The sequence below is a fragment of the Periplaneta americana genome, chromosome 17 (assembly GCF_040183065.1).
Source record: "Periplaneta americana isolate PAMFEO1 chromosome 17, P.americana_PAMFEO1_priV1, whole genome shotgun sequence".
Classification (NCBI taxonomy): domain Eukaryota; kingdom Metazoa; phylum Arthropoda; class Insecta; order Blattodea; family Blattidae; genus Periplaneta; species Periplaneta americana.
This window is the reverse complement of record NC_091133.1, coordinates 66877811-66891666: the sequence shown is the minus strand read 5'-3', so window position 1 is coordinate 66891666 and position 13856 is coordinate 66877811. Positions and strand designations below refer to the sequence as shown.

At 34.0% G+C, this 13856-nt stretch overlaps 1 protein-coding gene across 1 annotated transcript in view; it reads right to left on the bottom strand.

The window, feature by feature from the left end:
* Positions 1-13856, bottom strand: part of LOC138693303 (lachesin-like) — a 1195137-nt gene that overhangs the window by 128145 nt on the left and 1053136 nt on the right. The window contains exon 6 of the mRNA XM_069817176.1: positions 2633-2825. Coding sequence (XP_069673277.1) covers positions 2633-2825 — 193 coding nt within the window. The remainder of the gene's footprint in view (positions 1-2632; positions 2826-13856) is intronic.

The window sequence follows — 13856 nt, the reverse complement described above, 5'->3', positions numbered from 1 at the left end:
CACAGTGACGTATATATTATGCAAATCTAGTCTTTCAGGTGAAGCTTCCTGTAAAGCAGATTTGAATCATTTCAAGGGAAAAATTGTTCCGGGGCCGGGTATCGATCCCGAGACCTCTGGTTGAAATGTTTTGTCTAAAATTAAGGAAGGTAGATGTGCTAAATTGAAATCACAATATAAATTCTTTTTTATTAAACCTCAAAATAGCTTCCATTCTAAACTTGAAATGTTGACGCGAACAGATTATGTTAACATGTAAAATTCTCTTCACATTAAAATAACACAGTTTTGTAATTATTTCTGCAACATATTATGCAACAAGAAGTAAACTGAACTTATGGGCACATTACACTAAATAAAGCTTAGCAATGATAGGCAATAAAGTTATAATATAATATTTCACTGAGCTCAATACACTGAAATAGAAAACCCGAACAGACATTACGGCTTGGTCTAGATCGAAAAAGCATTGACTGTGCCGTATTTCGCATTTTTGTGAAAAGCTATGTAAACTGTGAAGTGTTCGTTATCGGTTGTAATAAATGTAAATGGCTAAAATACAGTAATTTGAATAATAATATGGGACAAGGAGACGTTTGTAGTACTATAAATTGTAAGAAAAATAGGTCAGAGTTATCCTTCTTCCGAAAGATCCAGGAAGGTGAGTTTATAGAATATAATATATATTTTATGAAAATAATATATAAACCTTATGTATTTCATATTTTAATAGTGGAAGGAAGGTGTTATTTTTTTCAAAAGAACACGATATCGAAAGTACAATACATTTTATGGTCTGCTACGGAAAGAGTCTGTGATGATGCGATAGTGGCGGTCCTGGTGGTGAGCAACTATCTATGGATGCATATTTCAACTGTCTATGTTTGCATATTTAGTAAGTATTAAGCTTCGTGACTGTATATACTAGACTGTGAAGCAGGGTTTATTTACATCTTTTCCTCTCACTGCTCTGGACAAGAGTCTCCATGTGTTGAAAAGAGTTACTGAATTTACTTCGATGTTGCAATTATTTCTAAACAAAATTAATTTTCCACTAAATAAAAATATATATAACACAAAATGGCAAAAGCAGTTTCGTTCCTTTTGTCTTAAGGATTTACTATGTGAAATTACTGTTACTGAATATCTTCCACTCCTTTATTTTGTCATTCAAATAAAATATTTTAATTTTATTGGTTACCGGTATGTCTTTATTTACAGTATATTAATATGTTCCATTTCTCGGTGTCCTAATATTGTTTTTAAAATTTCATTTCGTTTGTTTAGAGCCTTATTTCACCTCTTTTCGTCATCATCCATATCTCATTCCCGTATATTAATTTTGACATTGACATGATTATAATATTAATAATAGTACAAGCTCATGAATAACGATGATACATGCGAAGATAAAAATGGGATAATAACCAAACGTCGAATTTTCAGGCTATAAAAAGTGTGATTTTAAGCACATAAAATAGGCCACAAAGACATCAAAATATGTAGACTCTAAAACAATGCTTTTAGATATTGAAATATAATTTTAGTCATAGGCCTAAATAATACAAATAGATATTGGCATATTTCAATATAAACTAATATTATAATCATTAACACCTTGAAAAGCATAAATTCAGTAAAGGAGACAAATATAGGGTGAGCATAAAGTTTTTCCCTGACTATAAATATTAATTGCTGAAGAACTACGCTAGATACAGGGACGCGGTTTTCAGAAAATGTTACCTCAACTTGCGAAGTTTTGATGCATATATTAAACATGCGCTCCATTTGTTGCCCGCGGAACGTCTAATCGATACCAGATTTCATACGTTGGTATGCAATAGATTTCATTTAGTTATTTATGCTCCATTTTCTCTGGAACTATAAATTATAGGATGATGAAATTTTAAGTACATATTGTCTTCAATACAACAATTAATTTCACTTAAAGTAAGTGATGTATGTCTAATCTCCTTCAGTAAAAATAGGCATTTGGTCCTAAATCCGAGATCTAATAATAATTAATAAAATATGATGACAATTTGTTGGTGCTGAAAGCAAGGAGGATGGCCATAAACACAAGAAGATGAACAAGTACGGAGAAAGAATAAGAAAAAGGAGCTTAGAAATAAGGAGAGAAAGAATGCAAAAATAATAGGTAAAAGAAAAAAGGACAAAATGAAAAGCGTGAGTAACAAAAGAAGAGGGAAAAAGAAGAGAAGAACAATGAAGACTTATTACGAAAGGCAAGATATGGAGGAAAAAAGATTAGTAAAATCGTAAATACGAAAAGGAGAAAGAAGAGAAAGGAAAGGAAACTCATAGTATTAAACAAAATGAAAAACAAAGAAGTAAATAATTTAAAACTATACAGGGAAGAAGACTATGAGCAGAAACGGATAAATTGTCAAAGTATAGAAAAATTAAAATAATGAAAATGAGTAAAAGTATGGTGGTAGGGGTGGTGGTGGTGGTGGTGGTAGTAGTAGTAGTGGGTGAGGGGTTAGTGGTGGTGTTGGGATAGTGGTGGTATTAGTGTAGCATTATTGGTGGTTGTAGCGGTGGTAATAGTTGTGAAAGATGTATCTAATAAATAATAATACAGGAAGTGATCATTTGCACTGTGGCTGACCTTGCCTCTCCCGGCCCCCGTCGTAGCGCAGCACGATGTTCTTGCTGTCCTCCCTCCTCCACATGACAGTGGGCTCGGGGATACCCGTAGCCTTGCACCGCAGCCGCACTGACCCATTCTCTGGAGCCACCCCGCCGTCCGGGGACTCGTCGTTCAGAATGTCCGGCGGGATTTTCACGTCCAGGTTGCCCATCTGCAACGACAAGGAGGAAGAGCAAGTCTGAGGTTTAATAAAATCGAACAGGTTTCCTCCTGACTATCGATTTCTTTTTTCGTTCTCATTGTACAATTCTACATTCATCATCATTATCATCATCATCATCATCATCATCATCATCATCATCATCATCATCATCATCATTAGGGCTAGGATTTTGACGGCCTATAAATCATGAAAAATGTCCTAAAAACAATGCATTTATGAACTAAAAATCTTTCAAAAATGCCCTTGATCTTACATAATTGGCTTAGTAGGAATATTAATATTCAGACTAGTAATTAAATTAAATTCTAGTATCAAAATTCAAGTTTATTATGTTTACATAATTTTTCTAAGTAGTACACTTTAATTAGTTATTTTACCTGATGTAGTTCCATGTAGTCCAACACAAGACCACTATTATCCGGAACTAGCTAGTATAGAGGAGTCTATATTGAAGAGGTGGTTGGACTGATCCATTACGTGGGGGTGTACTACGTTAAAATGACAATATTTGTGTAGAAAAAGGATTGAAATAATATAGAATATAATGGATATTAATTGAAAAAAATATGTAGAGAAGGTATCGAAGGAGATAAATAATATTTTACATTAATAATGGGGATTTATGGCCAAAATTAAATGAAAATACCCCAAAAATGACCGAAAAAAAAAACAAAAAATGCTCTTATTAGTTGTAAGAGGTAAAATGTGCAAAAAAATGTCCTAACAAATATGTTTTAAAACATTCAGTTTATCACATAACATACAAATACTAAAGAAGCAATGTTTCTGGCTTACTAGAAAAAAGATGCAAATTCATCAAAATCCTAGCCCTAATCATTATCATCAATCATCATCATCATCATCATCATCATTTTCATCACTACCATAAAGCTTCAAGGAGTGGAATTGTCTCAAAATGTAGAAGTAGTAGTGGTAAAAGCACTAGTAGTAGTAGTAGTAGTAGTAGTAGTAGTAGTAGTAGTAGTAGTAGTAGTAGTAGCAGCAGTAGGATATTTTTGTTTCGTCAAAAATTATTGCGTATTGGAATGTAATGGAATGGAATGAGTTTATTGAAGGGGTTAGCGAGTCTAACTCCGAATCCAGCGATCCCGGGTTCGTTTCCCAGTCAGGACGAGTTGCCTGGGTGAGCTTATTTCGGGATTTTCCCCCCACTCCTATGGATGAATATCAGGTAATTTTAACAGGCGATTGGAACCCCACTCCTCTTCGCCACTTCCTTTCCTCCCCCATCATCCCGTTTCTGGTTTTTCAGATCACTCTACAGGCGGCCTCTACTGGCTCTCTCCGTAGAATGTAGCTAAGCGACGTTGGATGGCTGATGGCTTCTGCAACGAGCACCCGCGGCGGACCTACTTGGGGGAGGAGTTTCGCCTCGGACCGACAAGGGGCCTTGGGGGAAGTTGCCGAAGCAGAAATGGTATATGGATTTCTGTTGGCTGTAGGGACCGGTCGATAGGGAGTCATGTGGTTGGGTTGGTGCGCGTAAGGGATCTGTGGCATGCAACTCATTCCATATCGAGGTTTAGCGCAATAGATCTCAAAAGGTCGCAGTGCTGGGCCATCGGTGCCCCCCTCATTTAAATTCCATTCCATTCCGTTACTACTGATGTCCGAATACAGGCTTACATACTTTAACAAAATACATTTTTTCTCACTATTTATACTTTCAGGTGGTCAGAATTACCAAAGAAAAGTAGGTATGTGTAATTCTAAATTAATTTATTTGAAGGATATATTTCAAATAAAAATTCATCATTTTATTTCTCTATTTATTTTATAGAGACTCAATAAAAATCACGAAAAAAAAATTCCTCGCAGCGGGTTCTCGTTTCCATATAAGGAGCGCTCTATACTTAAAAAAAATATATATATTATATTTCATGTGCATAATTCTCGGAAATCTTGACTCTTAGATACCGAATATGAACAAAATCCGATTATTAGTTTAGGAGAATTCGCTGTGAACTTAGATAGAAACACAGAGAACAAGGCTCAAACCGCGTTTTTCGATATCAGGGATTCTGGGAACGTCCGCGAGAATATCAAAATGGAATTTCTCCATCGCCACAGTATTATGCTACAGGCAACAGAATGAACCTGCTGCCAGAGGCAAGGAGAGAGCTGTTTTAGGTTTAATATTCTCGTAAGAAAAGAATAATATCACCACATGGTTCAATCATGAATCATGTCCTACCGATGAAATACAGATCTTTTAACAATACATCTTTTTAACATACACCTATGTCTACGAGTGGTTTAGTAGCGGCTGGTGACCGAAATCCTGGGTGAGGCCTGTGGTAAGTAGTTTAAGCAGGCTACCTGCATACAAAATGTTTATTATTGATGATACTTTATTATGATTGACATTATTACTATATTGTTATTATTATTATTATTATTATTATTATTATTATTATTATTATTATTATTATTATCATTAATGAAAATATGTCAATTTTCAAATAAGTTGCTATGATGTGAGTTGATTACAGTAGGCTTAACTATTTAATTTTTATAAACCAACCAATATTATGCTCAACTGAAGAAGCATGTGTTGAAATTCCCCTGGAAATATTTTTCAGATCGCTGAAGTTTCAGTAGACACACTGTTCTCTCTTTTTTTATTTGTTTTTGTTTTGTTTTTTGACAGCAACAAGCACGAGCAACAGAAAAGTTTATTTCGCACCGCATTACCAAAGACTCATATATGTTACTCACACCAAGATGCATTGAAAGCTTGCGTTTTAAGATTATCTTTCTGAAAAATTGACAGTGATGGCGTAGGTCTGGCTTAATTTAAAACTTTCCTTTTTCAATATTATTTCCTATCGATAACGATACTCTAACGATGAATTTATTACAATTATTATTATTTCTCTCATTTCTTTCGATTTCTACTTTCCAGAAACACATGACCACAGTGGACCTCACGACGATTCACCTCTCATCCCAACAGACACTTGAGACCGGCATTGACAAAAGACCGGGTTCCGAATGGGAGAAGTGAAAGCAGATGGGTGGGGGAATACCTGCTAGGCCACGAGGCCACAACCTTAAAGCCCGTGGAAACATAGTAAATGCAGAAGCGAGACCCTGCACGAGCGATCCTGGCCTCAGGAACAAATTTTACTGCAAGACAGGTCTATATACATCACAAAGTTTTCTATTTCTTCAACTCTATACGTTTCATTGAAATAACTAATATAATATGTTATATACGACTAAAAACCAATAAAATTTTGAGTTGAAGGAAGCCAAGTGACTGAGGCCCGGCCTCACTTGCTTCAGCCAATCAGCTGCAACTGGAGTGGTTTGTGAATTGGTTGGTTTAAATATGAGCAAATATGATTATATAAGATGTACAGAAACTGTCCAAACTAAGATTGCTATATCTCTCGTACTTCCCGAGCTTTCCAGTATTTCACGCACATTTATATCGGTCTCTCGGCTCACGTAATTAGGGATATCTCTTCCTATTTCATAAAAATGTACAATGTTGTGACCCAGAACTACGTCGTTCTCCGAGCGAGAGCGAGAGGGTACGTATGGAGTTTCAAATGTCTCAAAAAGTACAAAATTTGAAACGCTTACTGCACGGAAACTATAAGAGTTACGTTAATGATTTCTTTCAGAGAGATAGAGAAAAAAATGTCGCTTCGTGAATATTTAAACCGGTTCGAGGGGGAAGGGGGGCCGCGGCGAATGTGGCAGTCTTTAACGACTTCGATGTTGCGCCGCGGTATAAGTCAGGAGATGTGACTTGATGTACGGAAGCGAGCAGTACCTCGTTCTGTAGCTTAAAGACAATGCTATTAGAGAAAAAATACGATTTATATAGAATTACTAGACTTAAGAGATCCAGTTTGTGATTGTGGTACTGAAAATTTCTAACATTTCAAAGAAATTCAGAGTAAAATATTATTGCGACCGGCAATTTGTATTTAAAGGGGTGGCCGAGGGTACAAGAATCTAGAAAAGAAAAACATACGGCGGAAGCTGAACAAAAACAATAATCCAGGACCCAGGTGAAAGCAGCTTGCCAGGTTGGAAATTTGCTTTAGCGTGTGATGAAAACAGAGCTCCTGTAAATAAGAGATAAGTGGCTTTGGCATGAAGTGATATTCAGATGTCTCAGTGATTCATATATTTTTTGTCATTTTCTTGTTATTATCAATAGAGAAATTAAATTACTTTAGTAGCATTCTACATATAGGCTTAAACGATTGCACCATAGAAGAGCTGTGCTCTGAAATATATGTTTATTTATTTTTTTTTTACATTTGTATAAGTTCCCATGTTTCTCCAAGCCTCTCCTTAGTTCACATTCAAAATTTTCAGTTTTCTATTTCCACTCAATGTTGGTAAGATTCCGTGGCGTTAAGATGCGTCTCCGGAAGGAAGTTGGCGCAACCACATTGCTCGTCTACTTACGTAATAAAGGAGGAGATTAAATACGAATAAAGCTGCTTGCACTCGTACACAATCAAATTTTCGTCAAACTCAAAACGTCGCAAGACTTTTCGAGACTTTCCATTATTTTTTACAAGTTATATTGTGAAATAACTCACAATATTTTAAAACTTGTCGGTTAGGATAACCTGGTAGAAATAAGGCCGCCAGGTCTTCTCTGCCCCTCTATCACGGGATCTAACATGAAGAACAAAATTACAGTTGTGTTGGAAGTAAATAAGCATTGCGATCAGATTCTTGATAATTCTTTGACAGAATTAAACAATGTAATTAGAAAATATTAGACTCAAAGAAAAAACACAAGAAAATGGCGTTTGGTCGAGAAAAGTCGTTTGCGAGTTAATTCAATATTATATGAATTAAATTCATGCCTAAACATCGTGTGTTCTGTGGAATACAACAATAAAATGAAGAAAAATGATATGTATGAGGAAACTGCAATGCAGATATCTCAAGTCGAGTACCGTTTTATGTACTGTACTTTTTATTGCAGAAGATTGAAACCCAGAACCTTGGCAAATATATTTTGTTTTAAAACGATAAGCAATCGCTACATTCATCGTTTCGTTAAATAATAAAAATATTGTTTTGTTAAACCTAGTTATGTCCACGGATGTGGAGTAATAGTTAGCATGCCTGACCATGAAACGAGTGAGCATGGGCCCAAATCCCGGTTGGGGCAAGTGAACTGATTGAGATTTTTTCCAGAGTTTTTCCCAATTCATTAAGAACAAATGCTAGGTAACTTCCTGCGGTGGACTCTGGACTCATTTCGATAGCATTATCACCTTGATATCATTCAGACCATAATAGTTGATAAAACGTTGTAAAATAAACCACTAAAGAAACCTAGTTATTCTCCAAAGTTTGAAAATCTTGTCCATTCTTTAGCAATATGAAAGTCCTTGATATCTTTTCTTCAATCTTTGACAAGTTTCCTTGTAAAACATTGAAATGGGAAAGAAATTTGATCACATAGGTCTAGAAGCAGCTTAAGGACTTAGGTACACCTTCCAACATTAAAAATTCACAGCATGCTTTATAAATTTTATTCCTCCATGTCCTTAAGATCTATTTTCATGTAATTTCATTTTCTGAATGTCAGAAAATTGCTCTTCAATCTAAAACAAAACCTTTTATACATAAACATTTTTGAAATTCTGAGTTTTCAAAATTTTCATTTTGCAATTTGTACCAAACTGTTTTTAATGCTCTCAAGATCTTTAATACTTTTCGTATTCTTAAATACTTAAAGGTAACATTCATATTAACAAGCCCTGCTTAACGAATGTATCTGTACGGTAACAGAAAAAAAAATATGTTTTATAAATATAAATTGTAAGAACATTTCCACTGAAATATTTTTTCGAAATTCGTGTTAATTATAGGATAAAAGACTGAGCTGCAATTTACTGATCTTACTAAGAAAAAGGGTCATGCAAAATTTCATACAATTATCTAAACATTGTGAAAGAAACAGTATAATTTAAAAAGTTAAAAAAAAGTGTATAGTTTTCAGAATACCAGTGAGAAACATATACACATAGTATATAGCTGATATTCTGTTTGAATGACAGGATACTTCAATGCATGAATTGGTCAATTTTATAGATTTCTTAAAACTGCTTTCGCAGATATATAAAGCTGAAACTTTATATTAAAGTACTATAACAAAATTGCAAGACGCAAGTGCAAGTTTGAACCAATAAATTATTGTCATTTGCGATAGATTAATTAGTTTAGGAAATTGTATATTTATTATGTAGAACTACATTTGTATATAGATCTTTTGTTAAATTATTAAGTTTTGTACTTTTGTGAACAATATCAATAAAGCTATCTATCTATCTATAACAAAATTGAAAAATCATTTTCTTTTTACTCTTGAAGGTGTAGTAAAGAGTAATGGGAATGTAAAATGACGATTACTACATTAATATGACGTCCTTATAACACAGGAGTTGGAAGATCACAATTACAGAAACAGTAACCGATTCGAGATTCAACTGAGCTGTGTTCTCAGCCGGTTGCCCTCGTCTATTGTCTTCTTGAAGCACATTGTCTTGGTAGTTTGGCTTTGACGCGAAGGAACTAATTTTCCGATTCCCTGATGTATAGAATCCGCATTGTTTTCCTAGCTGTTGGCAGGAACAAAAGAATCCTACTCTTCAGTTCCTCGACTCTGGTCACCCAGGTAACGAACAACGCCGGGGGATTCCTGCAACAGGCGTGCACAATATCCTCTCGGGGTATTTTAATAGTCGCGATGTCCTCTTATTTCCCCCTCCTACTTCCCTCCTTCATATATATTTTTTCTCCCTCTCTGCTACCGCGTTATCAGTGTCGGGGCCGGTCCATTAGTTTAATGCACAGCATGCGGGAAGTCCCCGTCCCCCTCCCACGCACCTGAAACTTGTTCAATCCTTTCCTCATTTCCTCTTGCCCGACAGCGTTGTTCCCGGGAACAAGTCCGTCCCGTTGATCCTACGATTCTACTTTCTGGCTTTCCCTTTTCACTATCAGGACGTACAAAAACCCGCTATTCGTGCTCAGAGTGCCAGAGTATAGCCTATATGAATTTTCCAGAGGCATTGAAAATCTTTGTTATTCAATTGATTGATGTTACCGTTCGCATATTGTAAGTATAACATCCGTAAAAATATGAACATTCTGTTCTATTTTTCTGTAACTCTGAAATTATCACTTTTGTGTCAGTTGACATTTTAATATTGAAACGTATGTCAACTATATATCCTGGGTTAGGCTTCCATTCCTTTATACTGAGGATCACGTAAGAGCAGTTCCTAAAAGGCTAATTTCGCCGTCTCTTCAGTGTTGCCAACTAATACTAGATATCACCAAAAGAGGATAAAATCACACAATGCCATATACTATAATAATAATAATAATAATAATAATAATAATAATAATAATAATAATAATAATAATAATAGTAATAATAATATAATATTGACAATAACGATGTCTTGCTTATTTACCACATCTCATCTTATTGTCGCGGAGATGTTTTCTAAAAGGTTCATTATGTTAGTAGTTAGTAGATTAGTGTATGATCTAATATTAAAATGTATTTTTTCTGGCAACATGAAATGCATTGCTTTGATTAAACAGTTTACGATTCACGAGACCTAACCTAAAAATGTATTTTGTTTGATCACGTGAAATGATTAGTACGAATTTCGAAAACGAATGCCACTTTGAAATGTATGCTTTAGAATATTTACTCCAATATTGTGATAAAAGTCTAAACACGAAAGAAATTAATTAAAATGTGAAATGGTGTTTCTATCGATTACCCAAGAGCTATATCACACGAAATATGTTATATTTATTTACACTTAGCCTACCCGACTCTAATCTTGAAATTGTAACCACAACACAAAGCAACACACACAATAACTTTTATGTATTAATATTAATACTGATATTAATTAATTATTAGTATGTTCAAATTTCACTAGTTTCCAGTAATAGGCTCATAAATCTAGAACAATTTGAATTTTCAGAATTTAAACTACCGACAACTTGTATCACTACTTCCAACATAACAGTTATAAAATCACTACCAGTTGTAGTATTTCTCAGTACCGAAATTCGAAATGAAGTTGGCAAAAGAAAATCCATCCTGCAAACTAGAAAATCACCGTAATGTAGTAATTGGGGGAAAAATGGTTAGGTTTCACCCTTAGGTTATTAAGTAAGCTGACCCGGACTATACTACAGGGTGATCCGTTTGGGTATGGATAAAATAAAAACACCCTAAAACACTTACTACTGAACTTTATTTGTTGAAACTTTGTGCATAGAACATTGAAAGATCGGAGATTCCTCAGAGCTCAACATGACTCCCATTGCGCACCCTGCACAACTCATAACGGTGATAAAATTCAGCCCATGTCCGTTGTAACATAAGGGGATGATTTGTTGAAAAGTTTGAGTAATTTTTACTCTGAGATCATCAATTTTCCTGGGTTTCTGTGAATAGACAATGTCCTTAACAAAACCCCACACGAAAAACTCAGGAGAAGTTAGATCTGAGGAGTCTGGGGACCAAGCCAAGAGATAGCTGCTTCTCGTACTGGGTTTCACCTGCGACCTCCTGCATGTTTTTTTTTTAATACAGAACCTGTTTCTAGAAATGTTCGATACCACAACATTATGGAATCGTATTTAGGTACATTACGCTCACCATACTCAAGTCGAATTTCCCTTTGATTGAACTCTTTTAATACTCTCAAATTTAGCATACCAAAGAACACATTGTGCCGCTATTGAATTGTAGTAGCCATTATAATCATTACGATTTTCATTTGTCTTTCAGATTATGCATTATTGATTGTCATATATGGAAACTCCCATCTCTTAATCATAATATAGCACGTAAGAAATTTTTCCTACTAGCATAATAGCTTTATAATAATAAATTAATATTATCCATACACTTGTATATTCATATTTTTTTCACTTACAGTGACAAAGTTCCTGTTGTGACTTACATTTTATGCGAAATGGTTTTGTTATAGCCTAAAGGTAATTTTATACAAATTACACTAAACCGTTACAAATCAATGACATGTCTTTAGCATATCGTTTATAATTTTCTCGCTATATAGTATCGTTTACAGCTGAACATCCCCGTTAGCCTAATTGTACCATGTTATTTCTGATCAATTACCGCTATATGACACCCAATTTTTAGAAGCGATGAAAGTTCGTCCTGAAAGTAAGCAGAACTAGATTCCAGATCATAGACTTCCGGGTCGTACAATAAATAACCCACAATGGTAAGACGCAATTTTAAAAGCGATATTTAATACAATTAAAAAAAAGTGAATATCCAATTTAAAAAAAAAATAGAACTGGTTTTAGAAGTAAATTTTCACCTATTTTTTTTTAAATGAGAGTGCCAGCTAAAATAAATCATTATTATTATTGTTAAGACTAGCGTTGGAGACTAGTAGGCAAACAGATTTATTAATAGTTCACAAATAGTACATAAACTTAATAATAAAAACTAACCTATACACAATTAGTAATTTCACACAATAAATAGCCTATACAATTTTTAACACAATTTCTAAAATTTAAATATTTAATTTACGTTGTCTCATCATGCACTTACTCCTAATTTTAGTGCCAGACTCAATCACTCTGGTATATTGTAACCGTTAATATTTACTTACTTGAATAAGTTGTAATTCTCATTTAACTCTACAAAGTGCAGCCAGTATACATTTAAATCAATCATTATGCTATTATAACACAGAAGAGGCGTAATCATTCTTATTATATAAAACATATTTGCGTAATTATATCTTATCAAATCTTATGACTGTAAATCTTTCTGATCTAAGCTTTATTCATTCATTTCCGGTTTTTCATTAATTGGTTCATTTACGTATTTTAATTTTAACTAAAAAAAGATAAAGACCTATTTGTTTTTGTAAATTATTATTATTATTATTATTATTATTATTATTATTATTATTATTATTATCATCATTAATATTGTTATTGTTAATTAGTTTTTAATTGCTATTTCTTTATTCATTAATAAGAATTTTTCCTTTATTAATTTTTCTCGAATTTCTTTAGTAAAGTGGCATTCAAGATGGAGGCTAGTATTTATGATGACATAAATTGGAATTTTAACATTTGTGCTATTTTCCATGTAATGACGAAACAATTGTAAAACTAATAATAATAATAATAATAATAATATTATTATTATTATTATTATTATTATTATTATTATTATTATTATTATTATTGAGTCAAAATCTACAACATATTGACTCTACCTTATCTTTAATATGGAAATGAAATTTGGACACTTATATCTGTTCTTTTAAAGATGGGACATGACATTAGCGCTGCGATCGGAAAAATAACTGTCACATAGCGTGGTAGGTTTGTTGCTATGGCAACAACGGTTGAGTTGCCAAAGTTCAGTTCCCACGTGATAAGTGCTCAATAGGTGTCTTGTCGACATTTATTGGGCACACAATGTTACCAATGATACGTTTCGTCTTTCATTCTCTGTCGATTTTTGTGTTTATTTTTATCTTCGCGTAAATTGTCAATGAATGTTTTAACGTCAGCCATCTAACGTCAATTCCATCAGCTGACAGCGTGGTAGTCCATATTGGCAACATAGCGCCGTAGTTCCAATTTCGGCCGCTTAATCATCATGTCCCATCTTTCAAAGAAACAGGCATAGGCAAAGAAAGAAAAAGAGAATGCAACCAACATAAATTAATTTATTTTTGAAAAAAAAAAAAACGGCACGATGCACATTTTTTATCATAAGAGGAATGAAGAAATACTAGAAGAATTACCAAGTGATTCAAAAGAAACGAAAATAGAAACATAAAAAATAATTGGACACAACATGTTTCAAGAATGAATGACAACGGAATTCCAAAATTAATGTTGAATTACAGACCAAGGGGAAGAGGATGACCAGGAAGACCTCTAAATCCACTGAAGTGGGTCTACAATAAGGTC